Source organism: Mchenga conophoros, linkage group LG10 (genome assembly GCF_057382185.1).
Source record: "Mchenga conophoros isolate Kocher_MC1m ecotype Shallow Benthic linkage group LG10, M_conophoros_male_GT1.1, whole genome shotgun sequence".
NCBI lineage: Eukaryota > Metazoa > Chordata > Actinopteri > Cichliformes > Cichlidae > Mchenga > Mchenga conophoros.
The window spans coordinates 36,054,212-36,074,738 of NC_140535.1; the positions used below are offsets into that span (position 1 = coordinate 36,054,212).

Genomic DNA, 20,527 nt, shown 5'->3' on the forward strand with positions numbered 1-20,527 from the left:
GATATTGTTTACATATATAATCAAACATGTTGTAATAATTTAACAATTAGAGAAAATATGTTGAACAATATAATTTTCAGTCCAGATTTTATGTAAAAAATAAAAATGTTGTAATAAATAATTTTTCGATCCTTTTGTTCAGCACGTATGTAAATATAATAACGACCTGTTTCGTTAAAGCTCCCGTTCGTGTTTCACAGGTAACGTTTCAAACAGCTGTTGTCAGGTCAGTGCATCCTTCATTGCCTCCTTTACCTGAGGAGACACTGAAGCCTCCTTTATGAAGGGGAGGAGACGACGCGACCATCAAGATGTTTGTACGGCTGCAGGAACGAGTTCAGACGCGTCACAGCGTTAACGACTTTAATAAGAAAAAACAAAAACATCTGTGAAACATCTGCCTTCACAGTCCTGATCACAGATCAATACATCGATCATACAGAAACATTTTTCACTCAAACATCAACATCGTTCTTTATCTGAAGTCTGGATTTAAAATTCTCCTGCTGGATTAGCCTAGCTTAGCACAAACACTGGCAGTGGATGGAAACTGTTAGCGCAGCTGGAGGAAGAACTGTTCCTTTGGGGGTGGGGCTTATGAAGGGGGTGGGGCTTATGAAGGGGAGGCCGGGTGGGCTTCAGAGGGGTTTGGGCAGGCTGGAAACTTCCTGCAAGCACTCGTCATACGCTTCCTGGTACTCTTCATGAGGTTTGATGAGGATGACGCAGGTCGGCCTCTTCGAGCCCGCAGAGGAACCCAGATCCTGGAACAGAGTTTCACAATAAGAGTCAGGAAATGAAAAACACTTTAAAGCCAGAACTTTCACTGCTATGCAGATGACACCCAGCTCTATCTGTCCATGAAGCCAGATAACACACACCAATGAGTTAAACTGCAGGAATGTCTTAAAGACATAAAGACCTGGATGGCCGCTAACTTTCTGCTTCTTCATTCAGATCAAACTGAGGTTATTGTACTCGGCCCTGACAATCTTAGAAATATGGTATCTAAGCAGATTCTTACTCTGGATGGCATTACCTTGGCCTCCAGTAACACTGTGAGGAACCTTGGAGTCATTTTTGACCAGGACATGTCCTTCAACGCACATATTAAACAAATATGTAAGACTGCTTTCTTCCATTTGTGCAACATCTCTAAAGTTAGAAATATCCTGTCTCAGAGTGACGCTGAAAAACTAGTTCATGCATTTATTACTTCCAGGCTGGACGACTGTAATTCATTATTATCAGGATGTCCAAAAACTCCCTGAAACACCTGTTGTTGTGATTTGTTGCTGTATAAATAAAACTGAATTGGAAGCACACAGACTTTTCAAAATAAGAGAAATTATCCCAACACTAAAAGTCAGGAAATCACAAAAGATTTGAAAATAAGAGTCTGAAGCTGACGCGTGCTCACGTGTCACATGATCAGACGTTTGATTTGATTGATTGGCTGAAGCTCAGCCGGTCATCGACTAATCAGAAGGTTGGTGGTTTGATCTGCATGCAAGAAAGCTTTTCTACTGAAAACGTCTCGATGCACACTCGATCATCCAGGGAAGTAAATCTGCAAAAGTTGATTCTGTTCATCTGGATGTTTTCAATGGTGCTCATGGCCACTGATTAGCGGTCATGAGAATCTGCATAATTAAGATTAAGGAGCTGACCCCCCAGCCCGTTGTTCCTTCAGTGGGCTGGTTTCAGTCATTATGCAAACGTCCTGTTTATAAGATTGAAATCTGCAGTCAGCTGAGACTGAAGACGCAGGGTTCATACACCTTTTTCAGGGTCAAATTCAAGCACTTTTCAAGCACTTTCAAGGTCCCTTTTCAAGCTTTTCCAGCACCCCCCCCCCAAAAAAAAGAATGCATGTTTCGATTCGCGTCACCTCAGTAAGACCATGTGAAAATGAAAACAAATCATCCCAGGTGAACTTAAACATCTTTGTTCACCTTTTGTTAAGAAACAGAAAAACAAACCACTGCAAAAGGAAACGGCCTTCTACACATCGTGTATAAACTCAAAATGCACCTTTCACTTAAAATTAAGTCAAATCAACTCGTTAGATATTCTTCTCCTGTTGACCCCCCCAAAAATAAATAAGTAAGTCTTCTCATCAGATATTGATGCTTCTTTCCTGTAGGAGACAGATGTTTGTTTGTTTTTTAAGTTAATTCCCAATAAAACCTTTTGCTAACTACGTCGCTGTCTGTATCATTGCTGAAGGCCTAAACGTCACCTTTGAAGTGTTTGTGCTGATAACATCATGCACAGTCAGACTGGAGAACAGCACAGACTGGGAGGCTCTGAACACATCACATACTTCAATTCAACATATAAGACTTTAAGGATGCACAAGCATCCACTTAAATTATTTAATTTATCATCTGTCATATTATTATGTACAAGTCCAGTGTACTTTGTTCATCTGCCTTAAATAAACAGGCAGCCTTACAGTATGAAATATTCATGTACAAACTCACATAACTGTGTGAACTGTGTGAGCGGCTGATTGTGCCCCACAGGCCTCAGTGTGAGCTTGAAGACATTTATAATGTTGAAGTGGTTTAATGTGTCGGTGCTGACGATAAACACAGTTTGAATGAAACTGTGGTCGCACAGAAACAAGAGGCTATTCTTTGGATCAGTCATATCACCATCACTTCACCCAAAAGCACCAAGTTAATACTCAAAGAAGCTGCAGCTACACACACAAATATAAAGAGTACTTTTAGCCTCTGACCCTCTGGGTCCAGGGTTGATTTGTTCTCCATCTTTCACCTTTAAAAACTGTTTATCTTGCCAATCTGTTATTTTCTCATTTTGACAAACTGTTTCAGCACAATTGATCTAAATTCAGACAAAATTTAAAATACGAGTAGAAAGAGATCTTACTGACTGCAAAACCCACAAACATCTTTACACTGCAGTCTGCTGTTGGTGGCTTTTTTGCAGCAACTGTGACGTTCACTACTAGAACTGACACACAAAACAACGACTACACACTAACTACAAAATGCAACACACTAACTTGAGACTCCAAACATGGCAAACGTCACAAACCTCCCTCTCTCTCTCTCTCTCTCGCTCACTCCTAAAACCTCCTCCTCTTCCCAAACAACCAGATGCCACATGTTGCCGTATCATTTTTTGATTGGTCCACACGTTAACATTTTTCCACCAATAGGGATGGAGTGTTTTTTCTTTTTCTTTTTCCACTCACAAGCAAAGCGTGCTTGCTGGCGCTCTCCTTAGAAAACGCTGTTTTTACCGTTTCTTCCCGGAGGAAACGCCACTGTTGTAACAAACAAACAAACATCGGTTTTACGTTGCCTATCAACACAGTTTAAACACTGATACATAGTTTGAAATCTGCACATTCGACCCAAGTTGAAATGGAGACTCTGGTCCCAGAGGGTTAACCAGAAAGCCTACGTTAGCTAGTTATGTATCAGGCTAATGTTTAAAGCTTTCACTGGAGTAAATGAACTCATATCACTGCTCAGTAATGTTAGCTAAGCTCACAGCATATCCCATAACAGCGCTGCCATACTGCATCACACTCAGTGCATCTCAATCATGTCTCCAGCGAGTTTGATAGCAAAATAATAATCACAATTTAAAAACAGCGTGTGTAACGTACACGTACTGGAAAATATTTACTAGCACTCACCTATCATGACTGGAGAGCACAAACTCCACCATTGTTGTTTTCCATCAAACACTCATTAAAACAGCGACCTACAGGTATGTTAGCGCACTCATCCCCGACTGTCCGAGGGAGGGGCGGGGCCACACGGTGAAACAGATGCAAGGCAGCCAGGCGGGGAAAATTCGCGACTCATTTTATTTCTATCTGATAAGAAAACGATTCAATCAGTTATTTGTGGTGAATGAAACACAGCTACACTTTCAAGCACTTTTAAGCACCACATCTGAAATTCAAGCACTTTTCAAACCTTGAAAAGACAACATTAAAATTCAAGCATTTTCAAGGATTTCAAGCGAACGAACCCTGAAGGAGTCACCTGATGATGACGAAACGTTTCTCCCACTGAAAACGTCCAGATGAACAGAATCGACTTTTGGAGCTTCAGCTGAAAAGTTTGTTTTGTGAGTCGTACAAAGTGTTGTACAAGAACCAATCAGCTTCTCCGACATCCTCACCAACTGTTTTCTACAAGACGTGAGGTCAAATGAGCGCCACAGCCACAGACGGTGCACGCTGTCCAAAGACAGAGTAAGAGCTGAACTCCACATGGTCAGAAACAGCAGGCAGAGACACGGACGCCTGCACACTCGTACGGACCGTCTGAGACGTCACATTCACACAGCGCTCTGAGACACACTCGTGTCGACTGTAACGTTTTCCTGCTGCGCTGAGGAAAGTGCAGCGAGCAGTGCACACACATGCTGTGTGAGCGGCGCTCTGCAAGCACAGACTGAGTTTCAGCCACGCCCATGACGCCTCCATCCAACCTTGACAGAGCGACGCGTTCAGAGCCCGCCCCCATCAGGTGACAGACCTTCAGCACACCTGTCCACTGTCACTCACCACTTTAGACGGGATGTAGGCGTACGGCAGGCTTCTGTCCTCACACATGACGGGCAGGTGGGAGTAGACGTCGATGGGCAGCGTGTCGCCCGCCATCACCACGATGCTGCAGACACATCAGAAACACATAAACACACCTGTGATCGTCACGAACACCTGGACACACCTGAGGACGCGCTGGAAGGTGCAGCAGCGGCTCACCCTTTCTCTCCTTTGTTGATGAACTTCTGAACTTCTTTGACTCCTCGTCGGATGTTCTTCACTTTGGCAGCTGGACGATAGAAACAGAGACACATTGAACCAGACTCCAGTCAAAAACCTGCAGTTTTAAGCTCAAGTGCAACATGAAGGATCTGCGCCTCCTTCAAGCCCAGTCCAGCTGCAAACTGCATTTAAAGTGAGGAGGAGCACATCTGGATGTTTAAAGCTCTAACATCTGCAGTGTGAACACATCGTTCACATGATTCCCGACCAGAGATGGGCAGTAACGCGTTACTTGTAACGCGTTACTGTAATCGGATTACTTTTTTCAAGTAACGAGTAATGTAAGGGATTACTATTGCAAAAACGGTAATTAGATTACCTTTACTTTCCCGTAGGAACGCTGCGTTACTGCGTTACTAAAACCGTGAACTTTTTGCGAGAATGTCTCATGACAATGACGCAAGCGAGTGCGACGGCTATGGTAGCTCGTGTGTCAACAATAGAAAACATGGAGCGAGGGATAGAGTACGATCGTGCAGCATTTACTACTTGGAAATACCGACATTATTTTGAATTTGACTCTTTAAAAAGCGACAAAAACATAAGCGTACGTTGTACACTCTGCATCGGAAGAAAACTTCTTTCTACGTCGAAAAATTCCACTTCCAACCTGAGCAAGCACCTAGCACGCTGCCACAAGAATGTTAAATTGACAGAAAACCCCCAGGATCCCCTCACTGACGTGACCGCTGTGGCTACCACATCTACTTCCACCGGGCAAACCTCAGATGGACTCACTCCTGCTAAACAGGTTAAACTAGACGTAAGAGCGACAGGACTTAGTGCCGCTGAACTGAAGAAGCTTGTCGCTGCCTATATCGTCGAGGACATGTTGCCGATTTCCACTGTTGACTCTGAATCATTCCGACGCATCGTAGAAAAAATACCAACTAAAAGTGGTGTCAAGCTGCCCCAGAGAAAGTCATTTGTAGGACACCTTGAGAGAGAATATGACAAAATGAACTCTAACTTGAAGGCTACACTCGAAGAGGCAGAGTTTGTTTCCACCACTGCTGACATCTGGACGGTAAATAATAAAAGTTTTATGGGTGTAACAGTTCACTGGATTAATTCCACATTACAACACAACAAGGCCGCTCTAGCATGCAAGAGAATTAGAGGCAGCCATACCTATGATGTAATTGGAGCAGAGCTCAAAGAAATCCATTCATCATATGGACTACAAGGCAAAGTTGTTGCCACTGTAACGGATAATGCATCCAATTTTGCCAAAGCATTCAGAGTATGTCAGCCCTGTCATTTGGAGTCTGAATCTGAAAATGAAGAAGGTGATGACGAGGAACCGACCTTTACTGATGTCATAGAAGCTCTTTCAGCTGCATCTGGTGATGCACAGTTCAGCCTCCCTCCACACTACAGATGTGCATCGCACACAATTAACTTGATTTCAACAAGCGATGTTGACAAACATCTAAATTCCTGTGCAGACACCAAGGCTGTATATAGGAGTAGCATTGCAAAATGTTCTGCTCTTTGGACTAAAGCAAGTCGATCAACATTAGCCTCTGAACAGGTGGAGGAAGTCAGTCGGAGGAAACTAATGGTACCGACATCCACAAGGTGGAATTCCCTGTATGAGGCCATTTCTAGAATCATCACAATTCCCTTGAATGAACTTAATCCCCTGTGTGTAAAACTGGGAATCAAGTGCCTTAATGAAAGGGAGTACCAGTTCTTGAAAGAGTACTGTACTGTGATGAAGCCCCTGACAGTGGCTCTGGACATCTTACAAGGGGATGAGTGCACCTACGGGGCTTTACTGCCAACACTCACAAGCCTGATGTCAAAGACCCTTGCCCTGAAAGATGACCTCTCTAGAATGACAGCCAGCCTTCCAGATGTCATTGTAAAGGTAAGATTATTATTAATTGCTTTGGGTGGATTTGTTAAATTTATTATACCATTCACAGTGGGTGGATGTTATACTTTGTTTTAAGCAGCGGGTACAATTATTAAAATGATAGAATAAAAGACCAAGTATTCACCCCTTGTTAAATATCAGGGACATTGATCATCATTAATCATGAATATTAATCATAATATCAACAAAAGCCTCAGCCAAAATTAAATCTCATACAGTATTGATAATAGAAAATACAGATGGTTTAGAGCTGTAAAGCCCACAAAATATTGACAATAGGTAATTGTATAGTAAAATAATTTTATTCTTAGATGCATCATATTGTATGTTACAGGCCATCAAGACTCGTTTTGATGCTGTTCTGGACAGCCAAGAAGGACTTCTCGCAGCGGCCACTTGTCCCAAGTTTAAACTTCGTTGGCTGAGAGATGAGCGTAGGAGAGAGTATGTGAAGGAGCTCCTGATAACAGAGTGTCGTAAAGCTGCTCCTGCAACTGAGAACACTAATGTGTCCCAAATCCCAGCCAGCCCAGCCGAAATGGACTTTTTTGAATTTCAGAATCAGCCCACAGAAAGCTTCTCAGCAGAAAAAGAAATAACTGACTTTTTAAGGTCAGGCTATGAGCTTGAGATTCTGAATCAGTTCCCAAATCTCAAAAAGATGTACATGAAATACAACAGTCCAACTCCATCCAGTGCACCAGTGGAACGGCTGTTCAGTTTAGGTGGATTGGTGCTTTCCCCAAAAAGGAACAGAATGTCTGATAGAAGGTTTGAGAAGCTTCTGCTGATGCGATATAACCACAGTTTCAGTCCAAAAGAAAACAATAAAACATAGGTCTTTTTCAGGGTTGCCACAAACTGAGACTGGATTAACAGCCTGAATGTAGCATGCAATAGCATTTTCTGTTTTTGTAATCTCAATATTATGCCTCTCTGCACTTTACCAACTGTTAAAAGATGTTTTTGTTAATTTTATTAATTTTATTAATTTATTTTTTGCTTTATTTATATGAAAAGATGTGTGTATACACAAAAATAATTTATGTTATATGCTGGAGTATGCAGAAATACAGTTTAAGCCTTTATTTTCTTAAAATATGGTGTAATGTGCAGAAATATGTTCAAATGTTAAACAAATTTATTAAAGTCAAAGACTGTTGAATTTAATTTAATTTTTGTTTGATGCACTGTTTATAAAGTTAAGATTAAAAGTAATAAACAATTTTTTAAAAAGACACTTTTCCATTTGATTCACTTTTATATGATGGATTATGCAGAAAAAATAGCATTGGCCCAAAAGGTCTATTGCTTTATCAAGCATTCAGGTAGTGTATCATGTTTTTTAAAAGTAACTAAGTAACTAAGTAATTAATTACTTTTGAAAACAAGTAATCAGTAAAGTAACGGGATTACTTTTTTTGAGAAGTAATCAGTAATCAGTAACTAATTACTTTTTTCAAGTAACTTGACCAACACTGTTCCCGACAACAAACGTTCCCTCACAAACCAAACTGTGAAGGAGATTTTCTCACATACTAAAAACACTTCAAAATAAAAGCACATGCAGCTGCCTTTTAAAACGCCCAGTGTAACCGGAAGCGGTTCTGACTGAACCTTTCACTGAGGATGACGCTGTACAAACAGCCGCTGATTTCTCACAGAAAATTACCAATAGATTAGAAACTGTGCATCTATAAACGACGTGTTTACGGCCGAATTAACCAGAAGCTTTAGACGACTCGAACACTTTCTTATTTAAAGTCCTACATCGACTCTAACAACTGCAGAGCAGAAAGAAACCGTTAAATTCGTGAATTTTTAAACAGAGTTCGGCGCCACCTCCACGAGAACAGCAATCTCCAACATTTCCCGGCCGTTATTCTTCTTCTTCTCACCTTTTTTCACGCATTTGTAGAGCTTCTTGCTGAGTTTTTTGGAAGCCAGCGGCTGAGCGATCGGGTTCAGGTGAGCGATCAGCTCCTGGTACGACCTGTCGGTGCCCCCGGTACCGGCTTCTTCACCCTCCTCCGAAACTTTCTCCTTCTTCACCTTCGTCATTTCTGATCGATAATCACTGGTGATCGATACCCGTTTAATTGTTTTCTGCTCGGACTCCTGCCTGCTGATCACAACACGCACACAGAAAAGACCCCACACGTGTTTCAAGACTCTTTCTCTGCCGTTTATGAAAATGCTGAACCACAGCGCCACCAGCGGCCCGGAGGGCAGCGGCAGCACCACCCTTCAAAATAAAATACCAAACTTCCTTTTTTAGGTTTAGTCAGAATTTTACTGACACGTCAGAAAATTTCCTCGTAAATATATATCTATATCTATGTCTATAAAGAGATAAATAATAACATTAAAAAAGTGAAAGTTTAAGTGAAGAGTTTTGGATTCAGTAAGAAGGAAATAATTTCCCCCTAAAATCTAAAAACCAGCTTCACTGTGTGGACACTCGAATTTTCTTTCATTACAAGAAGCTAACAAACAAATTAATTACTGCTCATCAGAATAATCTGAAGAGAGTATGTTATTAATATTTTTCTTATAAACGTAATGATCAAGTTTTATTGCAAAGTGACACGACAGTAAAATGAAAAACTGCTAAATGAAAAGTAATGAACAGTATAAGACCTTTGATTCCACATACACATTACTCATAGTGTTTATTTCATTACATTTGATCGGGAAGAAATAAAAAAAAAGTTTAAATACAATTTCCATTTTTAAAGGTTTTTATTTTGTCAGTATTGAATTTGGCTAGAAGCCAAACCTGAATTGTGTAAAAACATTTAAATGATTTCATGTGAATTGGGAATCCTGAAATCACCTTCAAAGCTCACACAGACTGAATATTTGTGCAATGATTAAATATCAGATCTGAGCTTCTCTCCACAGTCTCGATTCATCTTTAAGCTCAGTCACAAGCATGAATTTAATTTTAATGAATTTAAGCTAACAAACATCTAAATCGAGTAAACAGATGAGCAACATAACAAAAACTGGTTTGTTAAAAACAAATAACTGATAAACACAGTAAACACTGATGATTATTGATTTGTCCTGGTGCGGAGCTGGGCCACGACGGCCGGTCTGGAGCAATGACTTCACGCTGATGACATCATCACTGGCGGATGATGTCACTGCATGGTGGGGAGCTTCTGCTTCTTCATCTCGGTGGCCATTTGACACCAAACGCAGGGCAGACAGAAGGTGGAGCACAAACAGTCGGTGCAGAGGTTCCCCTGAAACAGGCAGAGTGAGCCACACTGACTAATGTTAGCTTAGCGGCTGCTAACTACAACCAAACGAGCGTCTCAGCGCCACCTCGTGGTCCTACTTTGATGCCGTAGCGCTGACGCAGCGACACCCTGATGGACATCGTGATGGGACGGACGCAGCCGAACACGTCCAGCAGGGGGAGACAGAGACACTGACCGAACTGTTGGGTGGTTCGACAGACGAAGCAGGGGCAGCACCAGAAGGCGAAGCAGCCTGAACGACAGACGACGACAAACAAACTGAATAACGACATGAAACAAAGTAACACAAAAAACTGAAAAAAACAAGAGCAACAAACTGCAAACTCTAAATAAAAATAAAAACAGCATCTTTATATTTGATTTAAAAAAAAGTTCAATCATAAAATATGAATTGTTTCCTTTTGTTGAACAAATAAACGTATTGTTTACACTGTAGATGCTGCTTAGGTTCAGACGATGTTTTTGTTTTTTTAAAGATGCGAGTAAAACCAAACCTCAGCTGATGTTGTTAGCCTTTGGATGGATTCACACACTGATGATAATTTGACGCTTTTTGAATGGAGTTTGGTGCAGAGCCTCAGCAGCTGCTCTGAATATGAACTCATCAAAGAACCAAAGAAGCTTTGTGTCTGATTCTGAACTTTGGGACATTTTTAGATTCAAACTGATTCAGTGTGAATGAACGAACATGTGACCTCAGTGCTGTTTATATTCTGATCTATTTAAAATGATAAACTTATTTAAAATCAAAGGAAAACAGATGACAGCTGATGTTTGTCTCTGTGGAAGCTGATAAATTAAAGAACGAGTGTTTGTTTATGTTCAATTCGATTCTTATAATAATTCTTATGAGCTGTTAAAGCGTCGGCTGCATGCCCGTGTCCAGCTGTTAGTCTGGTCCCGAGTGTCAGCGTGGGATCAGTGAAGTCCGCTCTGATTGAAGCGTGGTTGTTACTCTACATTGCTTCTTGTCGTCGCAGCAGTCGCAGATCCCTGAAGCCCAGTCAGCTTCCACCGAGGAAACGAAGAGCTGCTGAGGCTGCGTCATCACCGGCCGGCTCATCGTCACACCTGTGGTACCCAGTCGTTAGTGATCATTTATTAACAGATTCCATAATCATCACAAGTGTGCGTTAGAACAAGTTATTCACACGGGTCACTGCCTCCCTGAGTTAGCAGGGCAAAGGTCAAAGTTCATGACAGGACATGAGAAAAAGATTGAACCCTCTCCTAGAGTTAGGGTGAGGAGCTCCAACCTGAACCGCTGCGCCACATCGAGAGGAGCCAGTCGAGGAGGTTTGGGCTCCTGCTGGGCGTTTGAAGCATGTCGTACTGACGGAGGCCCCGGGACAGAGCCGGGACTCACGGACAGATCGCAGCTCCTGACTGGTGTGAGTGAGGGAACCTGGGCTTACAGCTGCTGGAAGAGTATAGCCTGGTTGGAAGAGCCGCCAGGCAGCTTGACTTAGGTTTGCAAAGCTGCACCTGAACTAACCACAAGAACCAAAGATCAGAGAGCTGTGCATGGATGCTGCGAGCCTCAATGACCTGCAGCTGTAAAGAAGAGTGGACCAAAACTCGCCCACAGAGATGTGACCCACAGAAACCAGCACCGAGACTTTATCTACAAACTGCACTGTCACAGGAATGCAGAGAGCCGTGTGAGCAACGGGAGAAACAATAACAAGAAACATCCGAGAACGTCGGCACTAACAGCACGACGCAGCCACAGAGGAGAGAAGACAAACCTCCACGGTCCAAAGAGTCAGGTCCACTTCCTGTGATCTTGAAAGGATCATGCAGCTGTCACGAGTTCAAGCTTTTACTTTGATATTTTACAAACAGGAAATATGAGGTTACATTAAACTATGTACACAAGTCACACAAACCACATTAAAAAGTCTTATCAAATCCAAATGTTGCTGATGATTTTTGAAAAAATATGAAGCTCGAGGTGAAACAGTTCTCATCACCGTCTACACCAGGACTCGAGTGTCCGTGATCCAGCACAGCTGATTTAAATGACTAAATTATCTCCTCAACATGTCCTGAGGTTCTCCAGAGGCCTGGTAATGAACTAATCATGTGATTCAGGTGTGTTGACCCAGGGTGAGCTCTATAGAGAATCCCCCATGTTTGTATCCTGTGGACGCAGTGAGGATGAATGAAAATACCAAATATTTCGTCACACGCTGTACAGTCATCATCAAGCCCAAGACTGTGATCAGTGGATATACACAGACACGGGTAAAATAAGACAATATTTGCATGGAGTTTGGTGTGGAGTTCTACCAGCTGCTCAGGGAACATTTTAAAGGTATAACAACAACATTCATGTGAGACAACGTGACAGGAATGTTAGAATAACTGTTTCAAACCATCGAAGAAGCAAAGAGCAGCAGACACACAAACCCACAATCCCAGCTGCTGCGACTAAAACCTGAACAATAATGAGATGATATAAAAGTGGGATCGTCTTACCTGTGTGACTGATGTGGTCGCTCTGATTGGGGAGGTGAAGGTTTCGGATAAACCTGATGGAGTTCAGGTGGGCGGAGCCTGCTGAACTCAGCTGCATACGAGGTCTCATCTCGTTCATTTAAAATGTGTTAAAAACAAGTTTGATTATTTATTTAAACTGGTTTCATTCAACTTTATAAAAATATATAAATTAAAATAAAACACTTTATATGTTCCAGTTTTTTTTTTTACCTGTATGTCAGATTGAGACATTTGCAATGCAGTTTAACATAAACTGCCTCATTTACAGTCAGTGCTGAGTGTAACGTGTTATCATCACTTGCTACGTTACTATAATCACATTACATTCTCAGTAATGCAGTAAAGTAATGCATTTAATCACTGCAGGACGGACAGCAGAGCAGCCACACAGCTGTGAACGTGACTTTTATGTCATTGCACAAAAGGATGAGAGCGTGACGGTAAAGTGGAGACGGCTCCAGGACAGAAGCAGCAGCACTGCTAACACAACTCGTGCTGTCCGATGGCTCTTCAGTCCAACACTGTATTTTAGTGTAATTTATCAATTCTGAATGTTTTGGGAAAACATTTTATTAAAAGCTTCGTTTGAATGTTTTTACTATGGAGAACACACCCGGACAAAAGTTTCAAATCTTTTGTCCTCCAGGCCTGCAGCTGTACACTCGCTGTCTTTGGATCTGTCCCCCCCCCTTCCATATTTGACATAATAGTATGATCCTAGTGTGTCTTTGCATGTGATTGGCTGCATGGTGTGCCCGTCAGTACAAAGTACCGCCTGCCTGGACTCTCATCAGGGCTGAGCAGCAGGTGCTGAATAGCGATGATAAATTTGATTCTTTTTACTGAATCGAGTTTTAATGACTCACTCACCAAAGTGAATCGAATTTTTGAGTCATTTGAGTCACTGAGTCAGTTGACCAGAGAGTGCAAAAATGTACATTTTCACTCAAACTTAATTTGCTAAGATGAGTGATTGTAAAAGAAAACAACTATTTTATAGAGCAAAAAATAGCAAAAAAAATCTAAAGGGAACATTTATTTATTTTTCCTCAAATGTGTCAAATATATATTTTCTCATCTAAATGTCCACTGAGCTGTGAGCCAGGGGGCGGTAATGGACCTTAACATTGGTTGCCAACCAAGAAGAAGAAGAAGCTGTGAGCCAGGAGGGAGGGGGTGAGTAGCTCAAATGTGCTGTTAGCATGTTAGCAGAGCGATGCTACTGTGAACCGAGGAGCTATTGTCTTGATGTGAGCTTCTACTCAGGGTTTTTTCTTCCAGTTCAGAGCAGAAACGTTGTTGTTAAGATACTGGATGTTGTGTTTTTCTCCACAATTTTAATTATAAGCAAGACATATTTCTACTAATGGAATTAGTTTGCTAACAGCAACAGGGATGAGTCAGTGAGTCAGTTGGGCTTGTGAATCATGATTCACGAGTCAGTAAAATGATTATCGAGTATTGAACGATTCGTTCATGATTCGCGCATCACTAGTGCTGAACATTCGGCTCTCCCTGAGGAGTCTGCTGTTATGAGCGACACATCACCATGCTAATGCTAAGCTAACGGTAAGCTAGCCACAGACTCAGTGATGTATGCAGACTCCAGCACAGCAGCCAGAGCCTGAACTTCACCAGGTAACAGTCAGGCTGCTGTTTCTACCTGCTCATGTCTCTACAGTAGAATCACCGTGGCGACCGCCTCTCTGTGCTGAGACATCCGGTGTGTCCTCACGAGGAGTTCATGACGGTGTGCTTAGCCTCAGGTTTACAGTATATTATGAGACCGTGTGTTTCAGGTCATTTTACAGAGACGTGAAAGTAACAAACATACTGCATTACATTTAAGAAAAGGAACAAGTAATGTGTAATAGATTACTTTTCTTTATAGTCACTCTGTAGTTTGAGTAAATGTGGAGTATGCAGTGGAAGGATCTGAATAATTGTAAGACATATTTAGATTTTAATGCATAAAACACAATAATATAATAAAGTTTTTTATATTTGAGGAGCGAGGGAGAGCCAACATGTCAAAAACAACAAGAATGTTGTACTTTATACGAGATGTGCCACAAATTATTACTATGATTATAGTGATTAAGTCACTAACGGGCAGAGATGGGCAGTAACGCGTTACAAGTAACGCATTACTGTAATCCGATTACTTTTTCAATTAATGAGTAAAATAAGAGATTACCTTAGCAAAAACGGTAATTAGATTACCGTTACTTTCCCGTAGGAACGCTGCGTTACTGCGTTACTAAAACTGTGATTTTTTGCGAGAATGTCTCACGACAGTGACGTAAGCGAGTGCGACGTTCGTGACAACAGCTTTGTGCAGATCAATAATGGATCATATATCGAGAGAGTATGAGCGTGCAGCGTTTAAAGCGTGGAAGTACTGACCTTACTTTGAGTTTGATTCCATAAAAAGTGACAAAAACATTAGTGTCCGCTGTGCGTGGGAAGAAAACTTCTTTTTACAGCGAAAAAACCCTAAACTTCCAACAAGCACCGAGTAGCTACGACGTAATGGGAAACTCACAGAGAAACTCGCGGCTTCTTCCACTGACCGCGGCACACCTGCACCAGGGTAAACCTCCGCCTGCCCCACTCCTGCTTTACAGGTGAAAATAGAGCAACAGGACCGCTGAGTCTTTGACTTTATTTATTTTCTGCTGTGTTTTACTTGATTTTTAGAATAGAATAGAATAGAATAATCCTTTAATTGTCCCACAAGGGGAAATTTGTTTTGTGCATAAACACAAAAAAATATTTTATTTTATGTGCAGAAAATAGGTTTAAATGTTCAACAAACAGAGAAAATGTTTAAAGGATGAAAAACTAATAGCTATAAAAACTCTGATCAAAGAAGTTCAAAAATTTTTTCAAATATTTTATTAAATCTGAGAAAAACCTGAAATCATACCAGATCTTTCACAATAAGAGCTCATTTGTATTTACATGTTAGTCTGTTAACCACCTGCTGCCTACAGACCCTCCCACCTGAGGGAGATTTACCACCTGAAGCTCTCTGATTGGACAGAAATGAAGGCACAGCTCTGGCTCAAACTCCAGAAAGCCTGTTGTTATTCGTTATATCGTCTTCAGCCCCGGCAGCTGAGTGGGCGGAGCCTCAGATCTGCAGAAGTAGTTCTCGTATACGCCTTCGCTGCCGCTGATGTGGTACACGGCGTCCCCGGCGGAGCTTTTGCTGTGAAGCTGCACAGCAGACGACGTGGAGCTGAAGCGGGCCGAGGTGTCGAACTGCTGAAACTTCTGAGGGCTGAGACACGAGAGCCGAGAGTCAGCAGCTTTAATTATTATTAAATGTCTTCATAGTTACTTCCTGTACAGAATAAAAGACTTCCTGTGGAGACGTTCTAGACTCATTTGTAGGATTCTTTAAAGCTGCTGAACTTTCAGGGAAATTTGTAGAAACTATGTTGACTTGAAATTGGAAAATAAACTGCAGATAAATGATCAGCGGAGTGACCGTTAAAATAACGAGCGGGCTGCAGCTTCATGAGGATGCTTAAAGGGTCTGAAGCTCGCTGCTCAGTTTCCGCTCGTTTGAAATTGGCTGTGTGGTTTGTGGTTTTGGACACATCTGGTTTCAGTCTGAGCGCGTGTGAAGACGTTATGATGAAGCTGTATCGACAGACTGAAGGCTGAGAAATCGTGAAAAGCTCATAGATGTCGTCCTTCAGTGCCGTCGATGATCGAGGCGCTGAGCCGCGTCATTTATTCAGGAGACACAAAGAAGAAGTCCATGATCATACTCACCGTCTGCAGAGCAGCTTCAGGCCTCCTGCTGCAGAGACACAGAGGACAGACAGACGTGAGCTGTGGGCGACCTCGTGCCCCTGTAAACATTTGAAACCCTGTTGCAGCCGCCATCTACAAACCACAGAGCTGCCGGGACACGCACACCGTGACCGAGCTTCAGCTGGGCGAGCTACTCTGCAGATATGAGCTTCTGATCATTACAGTTACTTTGATGGGAAGTTAGAAGGCGTCATAAATGGAGTCACGAGTGCTGAAACTGAACAGGATGGATGTTTATCTGGATCCCATCCTGGCACCAAACGAAGGTGGAAACACATCAGGCTCAGTGCAGAACTAAAGCTTTGTTTTGGCTTCAGAGTTTCACACTCACTGGATGTGAAACTTCAGACAATAACAGAACTGAAAGGTTTTCCATCTCTGATCATCTGAAGTTAGGTCGTGACTGCGTGAGGGCGTCACTTGCAGCATTCAGTGTGGAGGTGAGGTTCTGACAGTCGTCTTTGATCAGTAACATGAGAAACAGCAGTGGGTCAAACATGTAACGCAGCTGTGGCGAGCTGAAGAACTCACCGATGAGGAGCAGCAACACCGAACCCAGCAGCACGTAGAAGACAACGCCCGTCAGAGCTCCGCCCTCCTGCTTCTGCAGACACACAAACACACAGCGGCGGTTTAACACGTCACACGTCTGTGCAGATTAGCAACACGTGAGCAGCAGACTGAGCTGATCCAAGACAACAAAAAGGCAAAGAAACAAAATCCAGAGCAGGAACTGAGGGGCGGGACTATTTATACACACACCGGGTAATCAGGACGTTCACGCTAATAATATAATCACATGGGAGTAAAAGCAACCATTAGACCAGGCTACGTCCATAATGAAGTCTCTGGAGATCGACCGTCGGTGGCTCGTACCGCGGGGGGTGACGGGCAGTACTAACGGTAACATCGATAACAAAATTATAACCAGAACCAAAGACTCAAAGCACTGAACGTCCAAACCCAACCAATCAAAAGCATCAAACAATCAACGAGCACCAAACTCTTAGCCTGCCGTCCTCTGCCTCCGTTTTCCGGCCCCTGATGACAGGATGCGAAAGGATTCAGTGCTGCTGTTTCATTTAAGGACCTTTCATTAGTGCATGTGTAGTTGGACCACAGACACCCTGAAGCCACAGCTGTTTGTGCACATCACTCCGTCCTTTGGGGACGCTCACATGGATCCTGCTGCTGGTACTCAGAGGAGAGACTTCTACAAACAGCTTCAGTCTCCAACATTAGACACGCCTGACATCAATAGAACAGGTTACTCATTGTGTTTCTCACAGGATCTCTCACCTCACTGCCGCTCGTCACACTGTGGAAGGAAGTCAGCAGGCTTTCTGTGGAGGTCAGGTGACCTGCAGGATGAGGAAGTGAAAGCAACCGCTTTAAAGGGAGTTTCATCAGCAGCCCGACGCTCTAGCGCAGGGGTGTCAAACTCAAACACACAGTGGGCCAAAATTCAAAACTGGAACAAAGTCGCGGGCTAACGTTAATATTTATTGAAATATATTTATTCCTCCAGATATAAGAATGAATCTTTTCTTATGGACACGTTTTGCTGGAAAACTGAATATGGAACAAGCAAAGCTTAATACTAAACAATACATATATTAGCTGTATAATAGCAGTAGGCCAGCTCTGATAGTCATTTGGTGTGGCTTCGCGGGCCAGAGTTTGACACCTACGCTCTAGAGCTTCACTTTAACCTGCTGATGCTGTATCGCAGACACACTGGGAGCCTGATGTCACAGCATCACTGGGACCATCAATCTGACAAATCAGGAGCTGCTGCTGTAAATATGTGACGACTAATAAAGTTTACTCCACAGAAATGCTGTTGTTTGTTTGTGTGTCACTGAGGAAATGATGGGTTTAAGCTGAAAGACCTGGTTTCATGTGCAGATTTGCTGTGAGCAGGACGAGTGTGCAGCGCGTTATAAACTACACACAGCTTTGGATCGGTCACCTGCAGTCTGAGAGGCCGCGGTGGTCTTTGTCGTCCAGGCTGTTGATGTGTGAATTTGTGGAGCTGAAACAAACACGAACTCGTTACCATCATGAACATAAAAGTTCAGGCAGACAGTTTAAACGCACGAGTGGATTCTGCTGTTTGATCCTCAGCTGCAGACTCACCTGGGACAACGGTCAGCTCGATCTGATGCTTCTCATCGTTGAACGGCCCGGGTATATGCACCCTGCAGCCGTATCGTCCAGCGTCTCCCTCTGTCAGGCTCTTTATGGTCAGAGACACGTCTCCGTCCTCCAGTCGGCCCAGCAGCTCATACCTGCTGGAAGCTCTGGTTAACACTTTGTCTCCATCTGTGGAGATCAGCTGATTGGAGCACTTGTTGAACGGTATCTCTCCTCGCTGCCAGCACACTTCCACGGCGCCGTGATATTTCCTGTCATATTTACAGGGCAGAGTGACGTCCTGACCTGTGTGACCTTTGACCCTGCTGTCACATTCACAGACTGGAAACAGAAACACAGGAAAACGTTGTTACATCAGATCCAAACTCTGCTCAGGTCAGCGTCTCGTCATCTTCACTGGTTTCACTGGTTCCAGTAGACTCAGCTGTGCAGCCTGGGACATCTCACACAGCTCCATGAAGTCGTCCCATCAAACACTTACAAACCCTCCCAGACCAGTTCAGGCTGCAGACTGGGATGAAACCAGGTTTGATGTGTGTGTTCATGTACAGGTGACCCGGGTCTGTCCAAGTCACAACATGACCACACGCTTGTGTCTATAACCCAGCTGTGCAGCTGAGACTGAACAACTAAACTCCAACAGCAGACTGACCTCTGACCCTAACACGCTCTGCAGCCGTGTTTGTCCTGACAGACACATCAACAGGCGAGACTCGCGCTCGTTTCTGTAAAAGCATTTTCATTCAGACTGAGCTCGACCGCTCTGCACACAGAGTCACGTAGCGAGCGCTCCTCTGTGGTGCCAGCCCCCCGTCACTGACCTACTTCACTGACCTACACAGAGCAGAGAGCAGCACAGACCTGATGATGGGCTCTGCTTTAATGCTGCTATCAACGACAGAGACAGGAAGCTGCTCACAGTCAGAGACTCTTAGAGATCTGCTCATCTGGATTTAAGGTTTTACAGACAAAACTGAAGCAGAGGAAAGACACACACACACACACACACACACACACACACACACACACACACACACACACACACACACACACACACACAGCAGTTACCTGAGAGCAGAGCGAGCAGCAGCCTGAGCTTCATGACGGAGCTGAATGCGCCTCAGAGCAGCTCCAACAGCTGCTGACAGCCACCACAGCTGCACGCTGCAAGAAATGAAGTGATGCGTAAAAACCAGCACCACACGCTGCTGCGGCAGGAGCATCACACACACACACACACACAGCAGGCAGGGACCAATCAGAGAGCAGCTCTCTGTTTACACGCACACAATAATGTCACGAAAGTACATTTTAAAAAGGGCTCTGTAAACATGGCCGATCACTTTCATTCTGATGATCTGCAGAAAAATCTGGACACGAAAAGCTGCAGACGTGACTACATACAGTGCAGACAGCCTGGACCCTCTGTGGGATCTGATCTCTGAATAGCTGCAGACCAAACTGTGGTTTGTTTACTTCCACAGCACGTCTCGTAGACATAGAGCAGAGAGCAGTCCTATCTCAGGTCTGAGAACAGAAGACAGGAAAAGATCAGGAAAGAAACAACTTCCCCAAACCAAAGCACCAATGAAACGAACGGTAACACAGGCTGATCGAGAGTAGCCTGATTAATATAAATGTGACTGACAAAAGCCAAAATAATTCCCGCTGATGTCTTTGTGTCCATCAGCTCCTTTTCTAGACATTTCTATCCAACCAAATTTGTCGCAGTCTGTGGTGGCAGACCGTGGGTGTTTGGGGAAGTAGGACCCAAAATGCAGGACTCTTCAATGCAAGCAATGCGTTGTGCCTCAGCTGCACGCTGCAAGAAATGAAGTGACGTGATAGGGTTGGGTAGGTTTGACAACAAGCTCACCCGAAACCTTGGCTGATTGTGACCCACACCTGTGTTCACACCTTGGCTCATGTGATTGGTCTGGGCTCTTATCGAGTAACTGCTAGTGATGATAAATTTGATTCTTTTTACTGAATCGAGTTTTAATGAGTCACTCACCGAAGTGAATCGGGTTTTTTGAGTCACTGAGTCAGTCGACCAGAGAGTGCAAA

General features: G+C 43.3%; 3 protein-coding genes across 4 annotated transcripts; all 3 read right to left on the bottom strand.

Annotated features, from left to right (window-relative positions):
* Positions 1-349: 349 nt before the first annotated feature.
* Positions 350-8,908, bottom strand: nhp2 (NHP2 ribonucleoprotein homolog (yeast)). The gene is made up of 4 exons (XM_085290097.1): positions 8,603-8,908; positions 4,760-4,829; positions 4,559-4,664; positions 350-764 (listed from the first exon to the last, which is right to left on the bottom strand). The coding sequence occupies exons 1-4, from the start codon at positions 8,763-8,765 to the stop codon at positions 639-641; spliced, it is 465 nt and encodes a 154-aa protein (XP_085146223.1). The 5' UTR covers positions 8,766-8,908; the 3' UTR covers positions 350-638.
* Positions 8,909-9,633: 725 nt separating this feature from the next.
* On the bottom strand, positions 9,634-12,569 carry LOC146566404 (cornifelin homolog B-like). The gene is made up of 4 exons (XM_085290096.1): positions 12,455-12,569; positions 10,934-11,044; positions 10,051-10,205; positions 9,634-9,955 (listed from the first exon to the last, which is right to left on the bottom strand). Exons 1-4 carry the CDS (start codon positions 12,561-12,563, stop codon positions 9,851-9,853), a joined length of 480 nt encoding a protein of 159 aa, XP_085146222.1. The 5' UTR covers positions 12,564-12,569; the 3' UTR covers positions 9,634-9,850.
* Positions 12,570-15,283: 2,714 nt separating this feature from the next.
* Positions 15,284-20,209, bottom strand: LOC146566405 (hepatitis A virus cellular receptor 2 homolog). Of its 2 annotated transcripts, XM_085290086.1 has the most exons (8): positions 19,865-20,209; positions 19,529-19,624; positions 18,443-18,781; positions 18,276-18,338; positions 17,603-17,664; positions 16,835-16,907; positions 16,262-16,289; positions 15,284-15,761 (listed from the first exon to the last, which is right to left on the bottom strand). In XM_085290086.1, the coding sequence occupies exons 2-8, from the start codon at positions 19,560-19,562 to the stop codon at positions 15,572-15,574; spliced, it is 789 nt and encodes a 262-aa protein (XP_085146212.1). In that variant the 5' UTR covers positions 19,563-19,624; positions 19,865-20,209; the 3' UTR covers positions 15,284-15,571. The 2 variants fall into 2 exon arrangements, with proteins under 2 accessions (XP_085146212.1, XP_085146213.1); XM_085290087.1 differs by lacking the exon at positions 19,865-20,209 and having other exon boundaries at positions 19,529-19,662.
* Between the last annotated feature and the right edge of the window lie 318 nt (positions 20,210-20,527).